Source organism: Rattus rattus, chromosome 1 (genome assembly GCF_011064425.1).
Source record: "Rattus rattus isolate New Zealand chromosome 1, Rrattus_CSIRO_v1, whole genome shotgun sequence".
Lineage (NCBI taxonomy): Eukaryota > Metazoa > Chordata > Mammalia > Rodentia > Muridae > Rattus > Rattus rattus.
This window is the reverse complement of record NC_046154.1, coordinates 124803620-124828161: the sequence shown is the minus strand read 5'-3', so window position 1 is coordinate 124828161 and position 24542 is coordinate 124803620. Positions and strand designations below refer to the sequence as shown.

Below are 24542 nucleotides of genomic sequence, written 5' to 3'. Positions count from 1 at the left end.
TTTCTTTCAAACTCTATTCAAATTGAATTGTTATTGAGTTAATCCAGTGCTTCTATGTAAGGATGAGGATACAAATGAATTTTTCTGTCTCTACATATATTCATCATTACTTTCACCAGTCATTTTTGCTTATATTAGACAATTTTACATATTATATTAACGAACAATTATAGTGAGGTACATACCATCGAATAGAAAATAATTTTAAATGTAAAATTATAAAATGTAAAATGGTTTTATTTGGAAGATATTATATAAGTTAGAAGGATCCTTTATAAAAAGACCATATATTAATATGACAAGAAAGCAGTAGAAGTGTTGTAAAAATACATTGTAACTAGGATAATTTAGAATAGTAAGATTCAATAATAATAAGAAATTCTCATTTCTTACACACAATATCTAGCACAGAGTGAGTAAACTATACTTTGTAATTAATTCTAAAATTTTAAATAAAACTGCTAGGTTTAAAGGAAAATGTTTTTATTGTCATATGCCGTACAAGGAAATAAAATGTGGTATTTTATTTAAATATCTCTATTTAGTGTTTCCATGTAGGAAAGTATTTTACTTAAAGCTTTGGAGCCCTTTACAATCATTGCTATAAAAGATACCACTTATTTTCATTTATAATATACTATCTCACAATGAAAAACCTATGACAATATAAAAATCATTTAGCTATACAAAGCAAATATACTGAGAGGTGATATATAGTAAAGTATTAGAAGGGCTATTGCTATCTGTTGTAGAAAATAAAATAGATATAGTTTTATATATAACTATTTAGAGCTATTCAAAAAATAAATAAAGTAAAATGGCAAAAAAGCAATTGAATATTAAAGATGGAAGCACTGGATCTAAAGAGACTTGTATCATGTATAAGTGATAAGACTGCTCTTAAAATTCTTGGGGATCGTTGACCAATCGTGTGCCCATTTTCCAAAGCCAGGAAGAACTCCTTTAGTTTGAAAGATTCTTTGAATCGTCTTATTCTATAAAAAGAAAAAATGTTAATAATTAATTCCACCTTATTTAAACATTGTCATGATAATAATAATACCATACATTTTACAACAAACAATAAAAAACATAGAACTTTTAAGGGAGTAAATTTCACATAAATGGAATATATAAAGTGAATAAATCTATCAAATTTTGTGAATTAAATTTCTCAGTCAACCTTGTTTTAATATTCAAAAAATTACAGAGAAAAAACAAAGTATAATTTTAAATTTACAATGCCTGCTTTTGTCTTTCCTTATTGATAAGAAGCAGATAAAATGTAATTAATTGGTTTATTTTTATACTTTCTATTATTTTTTTAAAATTGCATTTATTATGTATATATGTAGATACAAAAGTGTGTTTTTATGTGCACTCATATAGGGGTTTTGTGTGTGTGTGTGTGTGTATGTGTGTGTGTGTGTATGTATGTGTGTGTGTGTGTGCTTCAGGGACAGTCTTTGGTAGCCAATTCTTTCTACCATATTGATTCAAGACACCCAACACAGATCATTAAGCTTGGTCACAAATATCATTGCCTGCTGAGCCATCTTGTGAGCTTTGTAACTTCTCAAGACCATTAATTTTTAAAGTTTCTAGAAATGATTAACATTAACTTTTGTTTCTTTTATCTTTGACTCCAATATAATTACATCATTTTCCCTATGTTTTCTGCTCCATAAATACTTCTATTTACTTCTCCTTGCATTTCTTTCAAATTCATGCCCTCCTTTTCTATTAATTATTCACACATGTACACATACAAACACATACAAATTTTATATATATATATATATATATATATATATATATATATATATATATATAATTTTGTGTGTATGGACGCATTCAGTGGATAACAAATTGGTGTGTTCTCCTCTGAGGAAAACGATTTCTCCCATTCTCAGTATTCCTAGTTGCCTATAGTTCTTTATGTAGAACTGAAGTCTTGTGATCTTTCCTCTGTCTATTATGCCATGTCTATTATTGTTCTTATTCAACTTGTGTTTATGCAGTTATGGTAGTGAGACCTTTAGGGTATAGTTTCTGATATTACAAAGATGCAGAATGTCACAGCAAACTCCTTGAGCCTCTGGCTTTTACAGTCCTTTCCAGTCTTCATAAATTTTCCCTGAACCTTAGATACAGACATTGTTCATCTTTTAAATACCCAGCGCCTCATGGATGACTCTACATGATGCCTGAACAGTACTTGGCCAGTGCACTGGGCAGAGACCTGTGTGAGCTCTGAAAACACTTTCTGCAGCCTAGAACATGGTCATATTGTCAGTTGTGAAAGAAGGACTATAATGAGAGCCAGGCTTAACTTCACTAGGCAGTCAGATGAACTTTTATAGTTATCTATAGCAGGGGCTAAGTGTTATTTGCACAATGCATGAGATAATTTAATCTGGAGAATGATATTTATATTTTAAAAACATATCTTATTCTATGCCTGATTTTATTTTTATGCTGCTCTTTACTTTAAGAATCAGATAATTAAAACCAGTGGAAAATAAATTTACTAGTAAGTAAAATGTTACAAAAAATGTTCCATTTAACTCTTACAGCCACAGTGACAGATGGAGAGTTTTTAGTTTTTAAAGGAGAATCCTGAGGTATTTTTTTAATAAAAGTTTCTGACTTAAAAAAAAAAGAAGGGCTGGGATTTAGCTCAGCGGTAGAGCCGCCACCTAGGAAGCACAAGGCCCTGGGTTTGGTCCCCAGCTCGAAAAAAAGAACCAAAAAAAAAAAAAAAAAAAAAAAAAGTACCTTCCAACTGGTAAAAGAAATCTTCATAAAACAATTATGAAATCAGTAATACTCAAGTTAATTAATTTAAGAGATAATATAATTATGTTGAAACTATATCTGGTCTAAGAAACTGAATATGGTTCATTCTATTATAACACAACTTTGTTTTTTTCTCATTAGTTGAACAAACTATTTAGTATGGTAATTTAATCTTTGTATTGCAACTCTTTATTTGAAAGGTTAATATTCTTTGTCCATGTATCCTATCATGAAGTTATTTTCCATTCAATTGCTTCAAATTATTCCATATTAAATCACTAAATCTGTTCCCACAAAACCTTCCGTAATTTTATACTTTAGCTAAAATTGATTAGCAGAGTTTCTCTAGCAATTTAAAATTAGCAATCAAAATGTGTCAGATTTTCAGTGTTTTGTCAAACTCAAAATAACAAGCATTATTTATGTAAGTTGATAATAAGGAGATCTATAGTATTCTTACAACAGGAGCTATTCCAGGAAAACCGAAACATATGGAGCACTTTGAAGTGTCCAGAAGCCTGAAAATTCCCAAGTTAAAGCTCTGATAATTTATGTGTATAACTGAACCCTTCAGATCCATGAATTGAAGCTCATTTTTTAAACCAATACCTGCTTCTTTCTGGTACCATAAAATAAGAATCCAGTCATATTTAAGCAAATAGCTTCAACTGATCATTTCATAGTTAAAAAAAAGAAGCTATGTATGCAGGCGGAAATATGTTGACCAATAGGATTGCAGAATGTCAGACAATTATATCAAGGCAAACATAAAATATATGGACCATCATTCAGAAGGTGATACCAATAGATTTGTTTCCTGTTTTTATTCACATTTCTCTTTGATAAAGTAATTAATGGCTATTTATAACAAGTTATTCACTGCATGCAAAGAGAACAGTGAGACTGCTTCAGTAGACACTAAGGCACTTCAGCATCAATATCAGTCTGACTCCACAGGCAATAAAGTTCCAAAGTCTACTTTAATTTTTTCCATTGCTGTAAGCAGATAGAAAGCGACTCTAAGGAAGACTAAACAACTTTGGCCCCAAGTTTACTATTTAAGAAGGGAAATAGTGGGGCTGGGGGATTTAGCTCAGCGGTAGGCGCTTACCTAGGAAGCATAAGGCCCTGGTTCGGTCCCCAGCTCCGAAAAAAGAACAAAAAAAAAAAAAAAAAAAAAGGGAAATAGTTCAACTCAGTAGGAAAGTAATGCAGTTGAACTTCAGGCACCTTGTCACATCATGTGTGATGCTAAAACAAGCAAACAAACAAACACATACCAAAAAACCTAATAAACCATAAAAAGTAGAAATCTTATTGGTGAAGCTCCTTTTAGCACCTTCACTTATTTTGAAATTGATTTTTTGAGCATAGAACTCCTTTCCCTGAACTGATGCCACACACATTCATTTTGAGTACTGCCTACTCAGCTAAACCTCTCTGGAAATGTCTCCAAAGACACTGTCAGAACTATGTCTTCTAGATGGTTCTAAATACACTCAAGCAGACTACCAAAAATAACTATCATGATTAACATACAAATGTCATGGCTCCCATTGCCTAGGGAAGATATTTACTCATAACATAATATATATATATATATGTATATATGTATGTATATATATATATATATATATATATATATAGACACTGCTTGATGGTCAAATGCAGCAGAAATGTAATAATGTATCTTTGGACAAAAAGACTAATCACTAAGAGATCCATTAATTTGCTCATGCCACGGTATTTAGAAAGTAACAATTCTTTAATATTCTCTGTCTCATAATCTATTGAAAAAAACTGAATCTCTGAACTTACAGGAAATTGGACTTGATCATGCTTAGATATTTTATTTTTTGTAATGAACAATGTGGATATCATTGATCTAATGAAATTAAAGCCTTTGAGAACATCTGGGCTTTTTAAGGTACATCAATGACATATTCTGCCATGAGCCCTCTCTCACTCAGTCCTGAGTGAGTGGCTCACCTGTTATGAGAAGAACATATGTAGCATGTTTTTTCGAGTTTGAAAAGAAAATTATTCTCTCTTCAGAATGCCACCTGGTCAATAATAGCAGACATGTAGTGGACATATAATCCCAAGTCCTTTTGCTATTTTGTACGATGGTGATCCCAATCTCTACATTCTTGTCTCATTCTTAAATCAAAGGAACCAATGTCTTTTTTCAACACTAGTTACAGATGTTAAAGCTGTGAGTATAAGCACAATGTTTTGGAGTGATTTGACTTTGTGCTGATTGTTTTACTAATTCACTATGCTTGCCTTTCTTAGATGTGCATAACTCACTGGGTCTGCCACAGAGACGTTCACTTAATAGATGTCCACCTACCCCTGCACCATCTGATTAAACTTTTAGCTCCTACTATTCCTCTCCTCCATTATTTCTTATCACATGGGTTATAACGTTTCTTATAACTATGTTCTTTACTGGACTACAAAATCATGGTTCCTCCCATGTTCACATGTATCTCTTTCATGTATACTTCACTTTCTTTAAATCTTTCCTCCATGTGTTTCCTAATCCACATCACTCCCTACTGCTTGTACCTATTTGAGTCCGATCTTTCCCCTCTCTGCTGCTACCTTACATATCCTACCCCTCAAGTGCATTCTCCCTTTGGTCTATGGCTAGTTTCCTGACTACCATGAGTACTTCAGCCTAAACACACAAAACACAAAATTTAAAACTAGCACCTCTGCAGAAGATAGAATATTTATGACTTCTAGTTTGGGGCGTGGTTGATCTCACTCAATGTGGTTTTTCATTCCGATAATTTATTTACAAATTGCGTGATTTCTATTTTCTTAATGATGAGTATTATTCCATTGCATCTATGTACCACATTTTCACAGTCCATTTACCACTTGACTGACATGCAGCGTAATTCTGTTTCTCAACTGCTGTAAATAGACTAGCAATAAACTTGGATGTGCAATAAGTATGTAGTAGGATATAAAGACTTTTGAGTTAGTCATGGGATGTCATATCTGGGTCATACTTTACTTCTATTTCCATGGTTTTGAGTAACTTTCAGACTCAGTTTCAAAAGTTACTGTACCAGTTTTAAAATCCATTTATATTTAGTTTTGGAAATTTTCTGTTCAGAAACATAGCCCTGTTTAAATTGGAATTTAAGATTTTAATTTTTTAATTTTATGTTATTTTATAAACTAGTCTTCTGCCGGAAGTATAGTTGGTAAAACATTTGTCCCAATTGGCTGGCTAAATCCTCATTCAATTGATCACTTCCTTTACAGGTGACTTTCTAACAAATTATTGATCGGAAGTAACAAGATATGCTGTTATTATTTCTCCTGGTTTCCCATAAGAACTAAACTAACACCCTATTGTTGAGATAACCTCATATTTTGATTTCAGGATGTAGAGAAATCAACCTTGCACTAAGATGAAACATTCTCCCTGCTGGATATCTTTCACAGTGCTTGAAATTTCTATGTAGGATCCAGGGATAAAAAAATAACAATAGCTGTCTTTGTTGCACAGTGTTGGACCATGAATGCCATAATATCTACCCACTGTGCAAGATGTTCCACTGGTGAATAATGCCATAAGAGATGAAGAGTAGTACATCTTTCTTCATTTGATTTGAGGCCTTCTGCAAGGAAGGAATTCATGCCTCATAGAATAAGGAAGGTCAAAAACTATTGCTAGGGAAGCTATTGGCCCTAAGAGAGAACCTATTGATGTAATTTTGATAAAAGATTGTGTTACCAAATTCTATTATTACTATTCATGTGCAAATTCTTGGATTTGTGGTGTTTTCATTGTTGATAAGAGAAGCTTGTTTTAAAAGAAGGTAGTGCTTAATATAAAGTTCTGTTACCATTTAAAAATCCTGAAAATAATTCACTGAATCAAGAAACTAATGCTGAAGATAAGTGAGATCTGTATCTGGAGACATAATAGAAGACTGGATGTAAAGAATGCAAGGGATAGGAAGGGAAGCTGAGTAAGACTGTTCTCTGGGTATGACATGGTTCTTATACATACACACATAGATGCTGTGGTTACTTGCAAAAGATCAAAAGAATTAGAAAGTAACCAGAAAGCAAAAAAGTTCCTGATGCTCTAGTTGCAAAGTTATGGCAATGTATGGATGCTGAGTAAAAGCGAATCACTTTTTATGGAATGGTAGCCATCAGTAGGTTATCCTTACCCCAATGAATGACCTCACACAATTACACAAATTGGTGTTACAAATAAGACTTATTGAGTTATAAAGGAAGAGAAGACAAAGTTTGGAGGAATGTCTTGGGAGAATGGGAGCATTAGAGAGGGAACTGACCAATATACACTGTGTACACAAATGAAATTATAATAAAATAAAAGTAAAATAAAAACTAAGTATAAAGGATAATCAAAAGCCAGATTTGCTAATTTTTTGGTAGTGCTATATTAGGCTTGAAATATAGATTAGTATTATTTCTGTTTATACCATTAAATTTTAATAATTATAAACACAGAAGGAAGGAAAGGGGGAAAATGGGAAATTATGATATAAACTAACTTTTCTAACATCCAATTTTTCTGTTTTTCTTACAAAATGTCAGATAAATTTACATCCCTAAGGTTTTCAAGGCATAGTACAATATTCTTAACTCCCTTCATTCTGTGACATGATCCCATCACCCACCTATGCAATATTTTCATCACCACAGCTGACAGTCTGTACCCACTAATTAGCAAACACCCAAACTGTTCTCCACTCAGTCCCAGAGAACCTCTACTGAACCTTCTGTTTCAGTGAATTTGAGGAGTCATGGGAAGAGAATCATATCCCATGTGCCCTTCTTTGCCTAGCTATATCTCTCAGTCCAATGTCTTCTAAGGACATCTGTGCTACAGCATGTGTTGCAAGTTTATTCTCTCTTGTAGAATTATGCCTCAGATGGAAAATATGAGTATGCTTGGCAAAAATATGGTAAGGACTTGGAAATTGGAAAAATAGCTACTAATGAGTTCAATGGACTGTAAACGAAAGTGGGCATGGTGTTGGGTCAAACTTAGGAAAGGGAAATAGCACTTATACCAGAAACTTGAATTAAACACTATCTTTATCTCCAGTTCAAATTGGATACAGAACTTCACAGATTTACCATATGGACTGAAAATAAACTAACTACAGTGCAGCCTCCTGATAGAGCCTCTCCTTTCTGAAGGACAGGTTTTTCTATTAAAAGCTTAACCACACCAAGCATGCCATTGGTATAAAGCAAAACAGTGAGCAGTGAGGACAAAGCTAGCCAGTGTAAACAAAATGGAAGACGTCTGTTCACCTCTTCCAACATACTTACAAGCATATCCCTGCATCAGTTGCCTATGAGTTTCTGATGAAAGAACTTGGTTCACCAACCAATTCATTCTCAGAAGAGATAAACTTACTCTAGAATCTGCACCCACATTTCCCCTTTGCCCATAAAAAATGAATCAGTTCAGTGGTGAGGACTTTTCATTTTCAGGGAAGCTACACAGTAAACACATCTTGATACTCAAACTAGCACCAGGTTCACAGAATCAAATGTGGAGAAACAAGGGATCACAAGATGACGGGTGACATAACTTACTTTGTTATAAACAGTTTATGTTTTCTGAAGTATATGAAGCAAAATAATTAGAAGGCAAAAAGTACTTAATACTCAAATTACTACAATGTCTTAGAACAATTTTATACTTATAGGCATACCTCTCCCTTCAGGCCCTATATTGTTTCATGGATATTTGTGAATCTTTCGTATACATTCCTCACATAAACATTATTAGAACAGAGCTGGAACTTAAGGAAAGCCCGACATCATGCTACAAGCTCCACAGCATGCACAACCCTGATTATGAATCAACAAAGCAAGCTTGACATTTTTATTGTCAATCTGGAGATCTCCATGCACCTGAAGATAAGATCAGAAAGTGCTTGTCCTTGTTAAGTGAACTGACTTTCCTATCTGGAATTCTGGGTTTCAGCGGCTAAAATCTTTGAACTTTCTTCAGTTTTGGTATACCTCTTAACCTTTAAACTGCTAGGTATGTCCGTCAAGAGATTCCATGTGTAGCATGGCTTGATTCTCACCACATTACCCCCTAATATAGAATTTTGTGTCAGTCTTTGATTCCTAAAAAACACACAAATACGTACCAACTCCTTGGATATTGTCTGTCTCTCTAAGCATGGGGTTTTAAATCATCTACTTGGGTTTAATATTCTTAATTTTCATCTCAAAACTCACAAGAATCCACTGGCAACAAGTCTATGTCTAGTCAAACCAGTAAAGCTGCTGGGTCCTATGATCCTGACTTTCATCCCTGAATATTTCATACTCCTATGGCAGATAACTGAACAAACTTCAGATAACTTGTCAAACATCAGATAACTAGACATACTACAGACAACTGGACAGACTTCATATAACTGGAAAAACTTCAGATAACTAGACAACTTTCTTCATCTACTAAATGATTAATCTAGATTAATTACAGAATTTTTAATTACACCTTAAGGAGATATATATTTAAGATCTCAGGAATTATTTGGAGTCTTACATTATAAGAAATTTATAGAGATATATATTCAAGATAGGCTATTACTATTCATACAGCACATTAAACTAGTAACTGTACCTATTGCTGTAAAGAATAACTAAAGAAAGAATTTTAAGAAAAGATTCCTGAGGAAATCTCTTAACTCAGAGATTCTATAAAACAAAAAGATAAGTGAAACATGTCTGGAACATCATGCCAAAAAAGAAGAATGCTAATTCTATTCAGAAAGATTGTGTACATGAGAAGGTAAAATAGGCCAAAACCAAACCCAATAAGTCAAGCAGTGATTCCTCTAGCTCCATTCTGACTATCCAGCAATAGCAATGCATCTTCTGGGCTTTGATGGATTTGGAATGCTTTCCATCCACGGTGCTAATTGAAGAACACAGTTTTTCTTGGGATAACACAAGTCATGTGACTTCAGGCTTTCTTAGCTTACAAACTTCTCAAAATCCTGGAACTTAAACACCCAAGGTTCTCCATCATTCTCCATGACAACTTAGATTTCCCCTTTCACAACTTCATCAATGAACCCCTAGACACTCCTAACATGAAATTTGACCCTACAGAAAACTGATTGGTATCAGAAATTTTCTGGAACTTTGGTGCAAGTCCAGATGAGCACATAAGTCTTTCATTTTGTATGTCTGACAACCAGCACTTTGTGACTAACACTGCCAAGTTCTGCTGACAACTTGACAAACCATCTGAAGCTCTAGGAAAACTACAGGAGGTTCTGTGTGCCTTGGTGGCCAAACCTGGAAAAATCCTTCCACTAGACGTGAGTTTGAAAGAAACCCCTTTTAAAAGCCCTCTGAATGCAGGGTCCCTCCTTTCAATTAATTTGTATTTTTATCCGGGAAAACAAGAGTCTCAAGGCATTTTCCCTACTCTCAGGACATTTTCTTATTGTCAGGTCAACTGTATGTGAGGCTTCATTCCCACTGCATTTATCTCTTCAGGAATTAGTTCTGCTGTTTTCCATTCTGGTTTTGTGGGGAATATTACATGCAATCATGTTCCTTTCCTCACTGAATTTTATATTTTTTGCCGTTTTTTTCACTCCACATGAAGCTTTTACTAACTGCAAACCTAAGAGGAGTCAGTAGTTATCACGACACAGCCTGAATACTATGCTATTTTGAAATCTTCCATGAAACAAATTATGCCATTCCAATTCCAGACCCACTGGAGTTCTTAATATCTAGGCAGGAAGAAGTCAGATATTTTTAGCTGATGGCAACCTTAATGGCCTCTAGTACATTTCACAGCAGTCCTAAAACCTTGAGAGGACTTGTCTTTTTTGTCTTTCCTCCTATGTCTATGTTCATAATAGAATATCAGATGAAGCTCTGATTCCTTAGGTCACAGAGTCAAATTTTCCTATATTCTTTCTACAGATTTAAAGTCCTAGGAGCCACGTTGTTTTGTCAGAGCAAGAAGCCTGCTTCCCAAAACCAAGATTTTGTATTTCTCACCAAGCAACTTAAGGATGGAGGATTTATTTTGTTCCATGGCCTAAGAGAGCATTCATACCACCAGAGCAGAGAGACATAGAAGCAGGTAAATGAACAGTAGTACTCAAGCAACTTTCCCTCCTCCCTTCATTCATTCATTCTGGACTCTGGAGTATGGGGCAGCACCTACTATTTTCATAGTAGGTTTTTCCTCCTTAGTTCATCCTCTCTGGAAATATCATGATGAGAATCTTCCAGGTGATTCTACAGCCATCACGCTGAGAGGAATGGTAAGCCACCAAAAATATTGTTTAATCTAATGTTCATAGAAGAAAAACTGAGAAAACCACAAATTATGTCTTTAGAATATTTTGAATTATATAGTGCAAGCATTCATACGTCCCACCTAGAGCTTTATTAAAGCTAGATGCTTCCAAATTTAAGTATTTCCATATAGAAACATAAAATAAGAAATGAAGATGTCACTTAATGGTAGATGCCTGACTAGAGTATAAGTATAAGTAGAGTATAGAGTATTTTATTCCCAGCAGCAGAATAAACAAAAAAAGAAAGCAGAAAATAGTAACAAGCAAACTCAGAAAATACCAAAGACAATAACTCTGATTAAGTATACCCCTCAAGAGACACTGTTGGTAACTTGAAATTGGCTGTGATGATAACTGTGTACCAAGAAAAATTGGCAAGTGGTATTAAAAAAAAGAGATTTTTTTTAAAGTGGGTGAGTGGTTTGTGAAATACTATCTGCAATTATGAACAATGATGCTTCTTCACATTTCTCCAAATAAATATTATGTTCCTGTTTTTGTGAATTAAACAGGTAAGCTGTTTGAAGAGAACTAGTCATGCTGAAGGCTGCAAGCTAGAAAGCCTGAGTATAAATGGACCTTTTGCAGGACAGTTCGTTTAAAGATCTCTTGAGGGAGAAAACTAGACCTCTTCATTTATGATAATGAGTTCCATAGATAAAGAAGGTTGAGCTGGGAGGCTTTGGAGAACTAAAATGACCACAGAACAGTGTATAAATTGAATCAACAAGATTCGCCCTTTTCAGTAAAATGGAAAAGCATTTAAAAGTTTGTTTGATTTATTTTACTTGTTAGGAGTAAAGTGAGCAAATTGTAATTTAGAAAAGACCATAACATAAAAGGAAATATGCTTAAGATTATATTTTAATATTTTATATTAAAATCATATTTTAATAACCTTAGGATATCGCTGAGAAATCTCATCTGGGGCTCAAGAGGAACTCATTGATTGGTGAGAGGATAAGCAAGAATTGCCTTACGACGATGCAGAATAAGAGTCTTAAAGTCAAGTGTAAGCATAGTTGGGCCAAAGACAGCATGGTAGATGGCCTGAGAGGTGGGCTTTTCCCATAGGCCATTGTCCAACTCTTTGTTTCACTGTTTTTCTCATAATAGAGACAACTACTTGGAAACTTTTCCTGACACATCCCTTAAGCAATAGACTAGTGGCTAAATACCTAAAACATAAAGCAGCAAAGTAAACATGGTCTGAAGTAGACATTTTGCTACTAAACTGGGAGTTCCAGTCACAGAGCTGATAATGGAGTCATTCTTAAAAACCCTTTCTGCATTGATCAAGAAGCTGGAGAGAAAATGCTTTTAACAGGCCTCTCCTACAATGCCTAGAATTAAAAAAAATAAGAGCATTGGTACACTAAGTACCCACTTTACTCCTGAACTATAATCCTATCCTGGAATCATTGTTGAAAAACATAAAAAACATGCTATTTAAAAATGACTTCACACCATATTTGCTTTCTATCCATGATGAGACATGTCATACTATATCCAGTGTTGAGGATTACGATGATAATCTAAAATACAGCTCCATTTATTAAATATTTCCACTACAGTCTTCTACATTTTTTACATACACTGTAAATGTCTCGCTCAGGAGTGTCATACAATATTTCAGGGGTGACCTTCTCCCCCTCATCCAAAAACGAAAGTGTAGAGAAATGAGACATTCAATGTTTTTTTTTTCCACTTTGTAGATCTCAAAGAAATTATGGGCTAAGTGAGGTGAAGTAAGTAGCCATATGGATAAAGTTAACAACAAATATTTTTCTGGCAATTTTCCAAGTAATGCAAAATTAAGGTTGATCTACTAGCAATGCTTACATGACTATTTGCACATGATGTTATATAGAAAAAGTGGAAATGGTTTCGTCGTTATTATTTCTATATTCTAGTGACCAATAAATTAAGGAAGAGAACACTTCAGAATTACAACCGAACTGTCTAATGTATCTGGTTTCTTATTCTCTCTAGTTCTTATTTTCCCCTACAACATGTTCAGACAGGTATTATACTTAAGGAGAGGAAATGGGTAAGACATTTAAATTGCTCAGTAATTGGCAACTATGTGAGAGCTATTTGGCCCTGCTAATTTGTTACAGTTATTTTACCTAAAGCATAAAGAACTAAATATATTGTCCTTGTAAACATTTCTGCATACATTCATTATAATGAGTTTATCTTCCTTGGTATGTCTATTTCTTGACGTTGCTAAAATTAGACTGCCTTTAGGAAAGAAATTAGTTATATTTCATATTTTCTTGGTGCATACATTATCATACCTTGAAATATTTCCATTCTTTTTCTTGTACTTTTTTTATGTATTCATTTTTTACGTCTTCCTAGGAGAAAACATAAGATTTATGTAAGTTTGCATGAGGACTATGGGTCCAACCAATACATTTACAATTAAAAGAAAGTTTTCACAACACATAACCATGAACACCTAGAAAACCCTCAAGCAGTTTAAGAGTCACAAAATTAAAACGAGTGAGCAAACTTCTTTTCTCATTCCCTCACAGATAGCAGGATTAAACATTCAAATATGTATACCTGCTAGAAGTATAATTTATTACCATTTACAGTCAATAATGACTATATGAATGAATTTATTAATTATGTAAAATGAGAAGACACATATTCTAGACTATTTCATATATTTGAAATTTTTAGGCTTATATACAGTATTGTTCATATTCAACTCCTGTTCCCTCTTTTAACCCCTCCGATATCTTCTTATCCATATCTCCTTCAAACTAGTTCTCCTCTCATTTTGATATCTCTGTCTCTGTCTATCTGTCTCTCTTCCTCTTGTACACGCACTTGCACGTGCGTGTGTGAATGGGTATATGTGGGGGGCATTGTTGTGCATGTCTTTGACCCAATGATGCTAATTAGGGTTATTTTTAGATACATTTAGTCAAGGTCCTTACTGGAGCATGGGAAAATCATGGCTGCTGTAACACATATATGTCCTTATATATGTTCTTAAATTTATAAGTAGTCATCTCAGTTCATATAATATGACCAGAACAGCTGATTGACTAGTATATACTGTATAAAACCAATAAAGCTAGTAAAGAAAATCCTGATAACTCTTAGACATATGTAGCTATAAAAAGCACAAAGCAGTTTACCAGGCACAAAAGGGAAGGAAAAAAAAGATGATGGTGGCTTGGGAGAAAGAGAGGAGCGGAAGGGGGAAAAAGAGCGTCAGGATAAGGTATGGGTGGAGACAGGGGTGATATACAGAATGTCAGGAAAATGGACAGCAGTGTCTAGCAATGGGGGATGGGGAAATGGGTAGCCACCAGAAATTCCCAGATGCCGGGAAAGAAAGAGCCTCCCCAGGACCCAACAGGGAGTACATTAGCTGAAAAGCCCAACAAAGGGGAGGATAAACCTGTAGAGACCATATCCAGAGGTTAGGCCAGGTTCCCAGTTAGGGGATGGGATCACCCAATCATCTCCAAATTTTTATCTCAGAATTGCTCTCGTCTGAAGGAAATAAGAGAACAAAGTGTGGAGAAGAGACTGAAGGAAAGGCACCCAGAGACTGCCCCATCTGGGGATCCATCCCATATACAGACAAGAAACCCAGACACTATTGCTGATGCCAAGAAGTACGTGCTGTCAGGAGTCTGATACAGCTATCTCTGGAGAGGCTCTGGCAGAGACTGACAAATACCAATGTGGATGCTTGCAGCCAACCATTGGCCTGAGCACTGGGACCCCAGTGGAGGAGTTAGGGAATGGACTGGAGGAGCTAAAGGGATTTACAACCCCAGTATAGAGGAATGTCAGGGCAGGGAGCAGGGAAGGGGTGGGTGGATGGGGAGGGGATCATCCTCATAGAAGAAGGCAGAGGAGAGATGTAATAGGGGGTTGATGGATGGGAAACTGGGAAAGGGTTATTACATTTCAAAGTAAATAAATAAAAAAATCCAATAAAAAAACAAATCTCACAGAAAACCTCCTGTTCTTCTGGTTCTTCCCATCTTTCTGACCCCTTTTCTGCTATAATTCCTGAGTTTAGGTTATGGTCTCTGTTAGCTACACGAATTTTGTTTTAAACAGCATCCAATAATCCTATGCAGACATTATGCTTATGAACTACAATACCAACTCGCATGGTTCAATACTTTTCTGATTGCACATGACACACATATATATTGGTAACCCACAGCTCATTGATTGGAATTAGGCCCTACTCAAAAAAGAGAAAGCATGTCTGGTGCTGGAAATCTATCCAATCACCCAGATCCATTGAGGGAAAGAAGTGTGGAGGAGAATCTACAACTGCCACTTTACTGAAATAAATTATTATATTCTAAATATGTATTCCTAGATTCACAGGTAAGTATAGGTCTTGATCATTGTCAAAGAAACATCTTGCAACAGACAAAGTCCATTACAGAAAAAACACAATTGTCCAAAATAAAATAAAAGGCAAAGTTGGGTTCCCAGTCACAAACAATAAATCTACCTGGCAGTCCCTTCAAGCATTTTCAACATTAATCAAGTGATAACCTAATAAATTATAAGGCAAGTAGGAATAAAAACTTCTATTAAATTGATATTTAATAAATGTGATTTGTGTATTGTATAACATACTAATCTTACTCCATTTCTTCTGTTAATTTTTCTCTTGGATGGGAAAAATGCCCCTAAAACTAAATCAATGAACAGAATAAGGGAATGTGGCTCTCTCTATATGATGATTCAATGTTTGCACTATTTTATATTATATTTAAAATCACTGTCTTGCTCATGATTTGTAGTAGATTTTTAAATTATCCAATGAGTGCCAGAATTTTGTTTTATGATTTTAGTTCAGATATGTTTTAAACATATGAGCATAAAAACTGATTTCTTGAACAGGAAAAGCTTGTTCCATTCAACAATTCACATCACAGTCTGTGACACAGCTTTAGGTCAATGGAAAATTAACCTAATCCAAATGTAAGGAATTTGGTTTCATATACCATTACATATAAGAAGAAAATGTAAGTTATATAATATGCCATAGCTAATTTATCCTCTGAAACACAAGTCTAGTGGGTAGTATATTTTCATTTGTCCAACATAATTAGCTAATTACTTATAATTGTCAATAAAATTGAATACATTAATACGTAATTCACAGATATGCCTCATTTTTAAAGTATTAATGAACATAACCAACAGTAAATATAATTTAAAGACTAATTAATAGACATATAAGTAAGTACCTTATCTTATTCACAATATATTTTAGTTTGGTGATCAGAAAATAAACAAGTCACAAAGATTTGTGGCTAAAATTGCTGTGCAGAAATATTTAAATACTTAGTCTTTATTTAGATATGAGATAGTTTGGCAAACTCTTCTGAAATGATGCCTGTAATAATTCTCAGCATGAAGCAAACTTTGAATTAATTATGGTGGATATGGCTTTCTTGACACTATTTCTCATACATGGATTGTGTTCTGCCTAGCTTCACATTGTAGAATAACTAATGACCCCACTCACTTTTTGGCAGCCCAGTGAAATCACAAAACAGATGTTCAGTATGAGCAGATGTCCAAGGTGACACACTAAACATATGCAGCAGTGGAAATCCTAGATGCCCTGGCTTGTGAGAGAAGAGCTGGCTGCACACCCAGGGTCAGACTCAGCGGAGTCTGTTCAGAGTAGGATTTCATTCATGTATTAGATAATGATACACTCCCATGCTGTAACCCTTCACCATGCCAAGACCACTTTCTTCCAAGAAAATGAGGGTAATGATAATCACGAATTTTGAATCCCTAGGTTTTCATTTTTACAGTATTTCTACAGAAATTAACAAATATTGGTCAGGAGTTTAGCTTAATGAGAACATTTATTTAGCATTCCAAAGTCTCTGGTTCAATTCTGAGCATTGCAATAGCAACTATAACCATAACACCAGCATCAACAACAATCATAAAATGGAATAGAACAAAGTAACTAAAGGATTATATTTTTAAAAATTGTCTTCATCACCAAAATAAATTACCTCAAGGGAGTATTTTGTAATTTTATATATTTGGGTTTTTCTGAATGCATGTATATGTGTAGTAAATAAAGAAAAAGAGACCATATATATATATATATATATATATATATATATATATATATTAGAGAGAGTGGGTGAACACAGGACAAATTAAAGGGATGAGAGAGAAGGAAAGCTAATCGAAAAACTATACTCATATATGAACTTCTCTAAAATAAACAAACAAATAAAGTACAAGCACACATTAGATATAGTGCTCTAAATCCTAAAACTAACATAGTAGAGAACGACAAACCCAACAAAAATAGCTAGAGAAAAAGTGTTCGGATTGGGGATTTAGCTCAATGGTAGAGCGCTTGCCTAGCCAGCGCAAGGCCCTGGGTTCGGTCCCCGGCTCTGAAAAAAAGAAAAAAAAAAAAAAAAGAGAGAAAAAGTGTTCATTTGGCTCGTAATTACAGAATAGCTCATCATTGCAGGATAATTTTCTTTGAAATTAGTTTGGTTTTCACAAAATATATTCTGATTACTGTTTCCTTTTCTTGTAGATGGTAGACAGCAAGACAAAACAAGCCTGACATAGATCTGAACTCACAGGAGTGTGGCTATGAGGACGGGCCCTGCACAGAACTAAGCTAGATGGAGTTTGTGTGCTAAGAGGGGAAACAGACACACACCCTCATTCCTGACCTCAAAGCTATCTTCCTCTGAAAACAACTCACAAAGGAAGAAATAACTTTCTCTTTTGAGTCTCACTAGGTACACAAACCACAGTCCAGGTAATTTAAGGTGGCAGGAAGTTGAAGCAGCTAGTCACATTACATCTGCGCGAAAAGCACAGAGAAGTGAATCAATGCATGCCTAGCGCTGTTCATTTGCTTCCTTTATTTCATTCAGTCTGAGTTCGGGTCTGATAAAATGGTGCTGCCAACGTACAGCATGATCTCTCTACCCCAACTAAGCCAGTTCATCCCTAACTAGCAAAAAGTTTCAAATCAAATCAAATCAAAGCAATTCAGTGTGACTCCCTCTCCATTGTAGTTGGTGAACACTAACCACTATCACTGTGTTACTTGATTCACATTGATATTTTCCTGTATAGTAAAGATAGGGGTAGAAGTGTATTATTTTCGCAGAAATAGTTATCAAGAGTGCTATTTTCTCATTGAGTTGACTATAATATTAGATAAGTGTTACTGAATTTTACATTCATGAGTTGTCAGATTTACTTTACCATGTAGGCAAGTTTATTGTTGAACCAAGTTGACTACAGTTACTTATGTGTGTACCAGCATGAGATTTTCGTGCTCATTAAGCTTTATAATAAGTCTTGAAATTACAGACAAAAACCTATTCTTCCTTTCCCAGGCTTTATGTTGCTTTTATAAAGCATACTCATTTCCACTTGAATTTTAGAGCAATCTACTTCATTATTTTTATAGTTGTTTCCAGTACAGGGTCAGCTGTGTTTTCTAAGTAAAGACAATGGCAAACATTATAGGTCCCTAATCACTGTAAAAGAGGAGAAGTACCCATGAGACCAATAAAATCATTGTTTGACAACACAGTGATACACAAACAGACTTTACCCTTCAAAACACAAGAAAAGTTTATTTTCCAAACACTACACCCTTTCAAAACTTGAAAGGATTCTTTTTCATATCCAAGTTACGTATCAATCTGTTCTCCTAGGAATATATCTGGGGTAATATGTCATTGTTTTTCATTACCCCTGCATTTGCAATGAAACCCTAAATATATTTAAGCTCATGTATTCACATATTAAATAAGCAAAATGAAGGTATTTTAAGAAAGTTTAATTCTCAAACTTCCCTGTTTTTATAAATGCTTTGGCTTTGCTTTTCTTATCCTTACTCAGTTGTTCCCTTTCACTCTTTACAATCCCTTCTCCTTCTTTTTTGCTAAGGGAGCTGTTACTGTTGAGCCACCTTGGTAGGTTATGAGACAGAAACAAGATTTTATTTCAATGTATTCAATAGAGTAGAAAGTGGAAGTAAATCAAAATAGAAAATATGAGGATATTAGAAAAGTGAAAACTGATTTAGAGATTTTCAAGACTCATTTCCCATGTACAGCAGGAGGCCACGCAGTGTTTAGAGCCTTTATGATTAATGCAATCTCCTACTAATAACTCTTAAAATCCATCTCCTTTCTGTTTAGTTCTTGTTAATTCAACTCTCACTACTTTATTTTTATTTCTAGTCCTTAACTTGTTTACCATGTTCTACTTACTGGAATGTGAGCCTTTGATTACAAGTTATATCCAGAATACTCTCCTCTAAATTACCTGTTCAGTTCCTTCAAGTCTTTGTTCCAATGTCAGTAGATACAGCATTATTTTTTGTCTATGTGTTACAGTGACACTTCCTAATCAAACATCCTTTTTCTATGTTTGTTGTATTTATCCGTACAATGACAGTTATGATTAAAAACACTTACTTATGTTTTGCTCCTATGGACCTTTTCTTAACTATAGGCACAGGACTTGTTTTACATGCTGCTCTACAGAGAATTGGTTGAAACACAGTAGGAAAGTAATAATCTGTAAATGAGTATGTATAGAGCTGACACACAAAAATAGTCTCCCCAAAATTTGGAAAGTGGTATTTAATATAAAAAGTGAAGCAAGGATGTGAGTTTCATCTGCAACAGACTCACATTTGGAAATATGTTTTATAAGATTATGTCAAGGAGAAAGAAAAGGGTGATGTGATGACAAATTAGAAAAAAAGATACAAAAGAAAGAAAAGAAAGGAAGAAGGAGACAGACAGAAAAAAATAATAGAGAGAGAAAGAAACCAAGAAACAAAGAAAAAACAGGAAAGAAAGAAAGAAAGAAAAGAAAAGAAAGAAAGAAAGAAAGAAAGAAAGAAAGAAAGAAAGAAAGAAAGAAAGAAAAAGAAAGAACAGGATAAGGGAAGGAAGGAAGGAAGGAAGGAAGGAAGGAAGATTAGAGTGAAACCATTTCTCTGACACACTGAGCGATGCATGTGAAGTGTGTAGAATGGGATATGTACTTGAACAAACTAGAACTCGGGTATACGTCTGAAAACATTGGAAGATGAAACATTAAAAGTGAGAATACCTTTTAAAAATCTATGTAAGAAAAAAAGTTATTTTGAATAAGTCAAGAAACAGAAAAAGGAATTTGGAAGCCTAAGACTAAATATTAACCACTTGAAATAGTCTTTTATAATAGGGAAAAACTTTATACTCTATTATAATACCTCCACATATCCACTGTCAGACATGAGCAAGTTTAACGGGCAAGTTGTACGTTTGAAAACAAAAACATAAATTTGAACGGTTATACTATCAAGTTTCTCAGAAAAGCAACAAAAAGATTTGGGAAAAGAATATGATTTAAATGTTTCAAGATAGAATATTAAACAAATAAAAGCTAATTCTTATGACAATGCATATCATCAGATTATGACAATTTTTACAATTATAATTTATACAACATATAAATGCATTACTTAAACTTAGATATCTGGCTTAAAGAATTAATTTTATTTTGACAATTTTCAAAAATAAAACAAAATAAAAAAAACAACATCAATCAAGTCTTACTGTAAAATGCATTTTAAAATTTGAGACAAGTTTGGCTAATATTTACATCATGCGAATGCCTGAGATGAAATCTGCATGACAGCGAGGAAGGTATTGCTTCTGCATTTAAGGCAATGTCATTGTGTGTGACGGAATGGGTAATCGTAAAGACTTGAAGAAGTCTTTGAAATTATATGCAAATGCTGAACCACCATAGCAGATGAGTTCTGTGAAGGGACAGGGCTCTAAGCATTAGAAAAGGCTTCAAAGAAGAAGCTCCAGGGATTGAAATTTACTGGGACATAAGAGAATTAAAAACATAGGCAGAGGTACAAATTTATGAAATAAAATGATAGGATTGGAGAATTTGGGGAAATTACTCACTAATACAATGAGTATTAATATCTGTAAGTAACAGGTGGTGGACATAGATTGAGAAAGTCATGGGGGCTTTAACATGAATTAATTACTAATCAAATATCTTCCTTCAACTTGAGTTTTTTTTTACATACAGAGATAAATATATAAGCCTTTAAATTGGCACTAAATTATGAAGTTGTATTATTAAAACCTATATTAGACACTCAAAATCATCTAAAATAGCCAGTTTTCTACACGCATTCATAGGCAAATGGTTAAGAAGATTAGGCAAGATGATCATGAGCTTGACGCTAAGACCAAATCATATGCAATAATATCTGAACAATGAAGAGTAGCCACTATTAATGACATCTATTTATGTGACCACCATCAATACCTTCATGTTTCTATGCATGCCCAGATCCATATTCATGTCTATATATGCTTTTATTTATTTTGCATCTACATAGCCATCTCAGGTCCTCCTCATAGAAGACCTCTGTCATCTAAAAGATGTCACAAATCTGGTTCTTTAATAGGTGGTTCCTGTTATCTTTCTATTATGTAACATACATAAAAGGCTAAGGAACTGAGCATACGACATTATGCTCTCAGAAAGTTTGTTATCCAGCTATAATAGAGGCAGACCAGCAAGACACGCCAAGAAACATGTATATCAGAACATGCAGAAGGAAATGCAGCGAGTGATCTTTTACTTTGAGTGTCAGAAAACTCAGGCTGTTGGCAAATGACACTGGGCTTGACAATGAAGAATTAGTATATGTCACAGGTACAGAAATAAAAGGTATTCAAGGCACAGCATGTGGGGCATGAGCAGATGCACAAAGATACAAACTAAGGGAAGTGGCAGCAACAAGAAATCCAGAGGACAAAGGGGGTTTTAAGTGTGTAGGGAGGAGAGGCAGAATAAACAGGTACCTTTCTATTTTCAAGTTATAGTAGAATATGTGGATTTTATTCTATAAGCAAAAATCAGAAGATGAAAAATTGAGATCGATATTAGATGTCCTAATCAGACATTACTTACATAGATTATCTCAATAGTATACCAGAAAAAGCTTCCTAGGGGTTGTAGAAAAGCATGAGTTTAGATTAGCAGTTTTAGCTTCTAGGTCTTATTCTTTATCCATAAGAAGGAAACAATGATCCTGTTTTGGGATCCATTGTTTTGAACTTTATATAAAGTAATAAATATAAAACACTATCGCCATCTATTATTTGCTGATGAATCAAGGAAATTGTCATATTTTAGGGAGACTCAATTTTTTTCTTGTTATACTATTTTTTTATTTATTTATTTTTTTATTAACTTGAATATTTTTATATACATTTCGAGTGTTATTCCCTTTCCGGTTTCCGGGCAAACATCCTTCCCTCCCTCCTTCCTTAGGGTGTTCCTCCCCACCCTCCCCCATTGCTGCCCTCCCCCCCACAGTCTTGTTCACTGGGGGTTCATTCTTAGCAGGACCCAGGGCTTCCCCTTCCACTGGTGCTCTTACTAGGATATTCATTGCTAGGGAGACTCAATTTTTAATGTCATCATTAATCATCCAAGCATCATGTAATTTTATCCTAAAATCTACTGTTAAATGTATTAAAGAAATTATTTAATTATTTTCTTATTTTAATTGCACCATTCTAAGACCTTAAGACAAACATTACTCTCGAACTCTGTAAAAGATCAGAAAAGACTAAAAATTAAATATTTAAACCCATTAAGTTGTTACTGTGCATAGTCTAATATAGTGTTTATTAAAATATCATCTTTCCTCAGCTGTAATACACAAAACATTTCTTTCATCGCAGTTCTTAATTTAGTATATTTAAAATTATGATTATGATACATTGTTTTAGGGCTATTTTGCAACTTAAAACATTTTGTTATTGCATAAGAGTTTGTTGAAATATAAAATTCACATTTATTTTTATTGGTGATTAGAATTATAAGAAATTCTATGTGAAAAACATTATTTTGTTCTTTTGTGGTCTTAAATTGAATTACCTTTCATCTTAGTATCCATTTCTGCTTACTATCCATTTCTGTGTGATCAAAAATATCATAGTAAACATTTGTCTGTTTTAATATTAATAATCATATCGATAAAATGTACACTATCCTTTTAATGCTACATACATCAGTATCTATGTCTGCATCTATAAAATGCAATCATCCCATTCTTTTAAAAACTTAATTTCAATTACAGAGGATTTAAACACACAAAATATCAACATTTTTCAAATCAGAGACTATATTTAAAATCAAATGAAGTAGAGGAACAGTAGTTTTAATTCCCAGTAGTTTTAAGCTGTCACTGATATGTCTTGAAGTTTATCCTCTTCTACAACTCTCTCATCTCCACTGCTAGATTCTATCTCTGTCTAAAGCCATGATTCTAACGGAACAGCCAGGAATTTCTTTAGCCTGGACTCTCTGGGGATACTGAACCATTTTAACATGACACAAGTTTGCCCTAGTTACATTGTTATTTATGTTTTTAAAAAATGATTGTACTAGAATTTTGCATTAGAAAGTAGAAAGTTGAGTAATAAGCTAGTAGTTTTGGCTATGAATGTAAGCGGGCTGTTAATGTTTTTGAAATCTAAAACCTTCACATGGCCTCCGGGTACACTGTCTAGGCTCCTATGAGATTGTCCAGATGTGACAGATGCATGAATCCCACTGAGCTGATCTTTATCCTGGAGGAAATCCAGAATGTCCTTGCCAGAATAAGGTGAACGAATGAATTTAGTCATACATTACATACTACTTGAAGTCCAGAAGCAGTAATGAATCTTTTGCCCTGTTTATTTATATTTTATATTTATGTGACAACACCCATTAGGAAATGCCACAGGGCAGATGTATCATGAAAAATAAACAAAACTCTAAGAGTCAGAAGTCACTTTTCATTAACATATCAATTAGGAAAAGCTTCTCCAAACAGATGTCCTTTGCTTTGTGCCGAGTCATTGAAATAGCTGTCAGTTGAGGAGCAAAAATAAAATTAAATAGTTCAATAGACTAAGGGCTTTGAATAGTTTGCAAGAATGCTCTTGTTGTGAATCCTCTCTCTCTCTCTCTCTCTCTCTCTCTCTCTCTCTCTCTGTTTCTCTCTCTGTTCCTCTCCCTCTCTTCTCCCCCTCTCTCTCCTCCCCCTTCTCCTTCCTCTCCCTCTCCCTCCCTCTCTCTCTCTCTCTCTCTCTCTCTCTGTGTGTATGTACAAGCCTACAAAAAAGCCTACAAAGTATCAGAAGTTTGTGTCATAGGACTACACCCGAATTTCGTTATTGTATATAAATTAACCTTTATGCTTGGTTAGGAAGTAGTCCCCAACCTTACTATTTCCATTCCAAAGAGGGGAAAAAAATGGCTACGCCCCTCAGGTACCTT

The 24542-nt window shown here is 34.3% G+C and overlaps 1 protein-coding gene across 1 annotated transcript in view; it reads right to left on the bottom strand.

Annotated features, from left to right (window-relative positions):
* Positions 1–875: 875 nt before the first annotated feature.
* The window catches only part of Cnbd1 (cyclic nucleotide binding domain containing 1), a 320853-nt gene continuing 297186 nt past the window's right edge, over positions 876–24542 (bottom strand). The window contains exons 12-13 of the mRNA XM_032890379.1: positions 13463–13522; positions 876–995 (exon numbers count right to left, since the gene is read on the bottom strand). Of these exons, the coding sequence (XP_032746270.1) occupies positions 876–995; positions 13463–13522 (180 nt within the window). The remainder of the gene's footprint in view (positions 996–13462; positions 13523–24542) is intronic.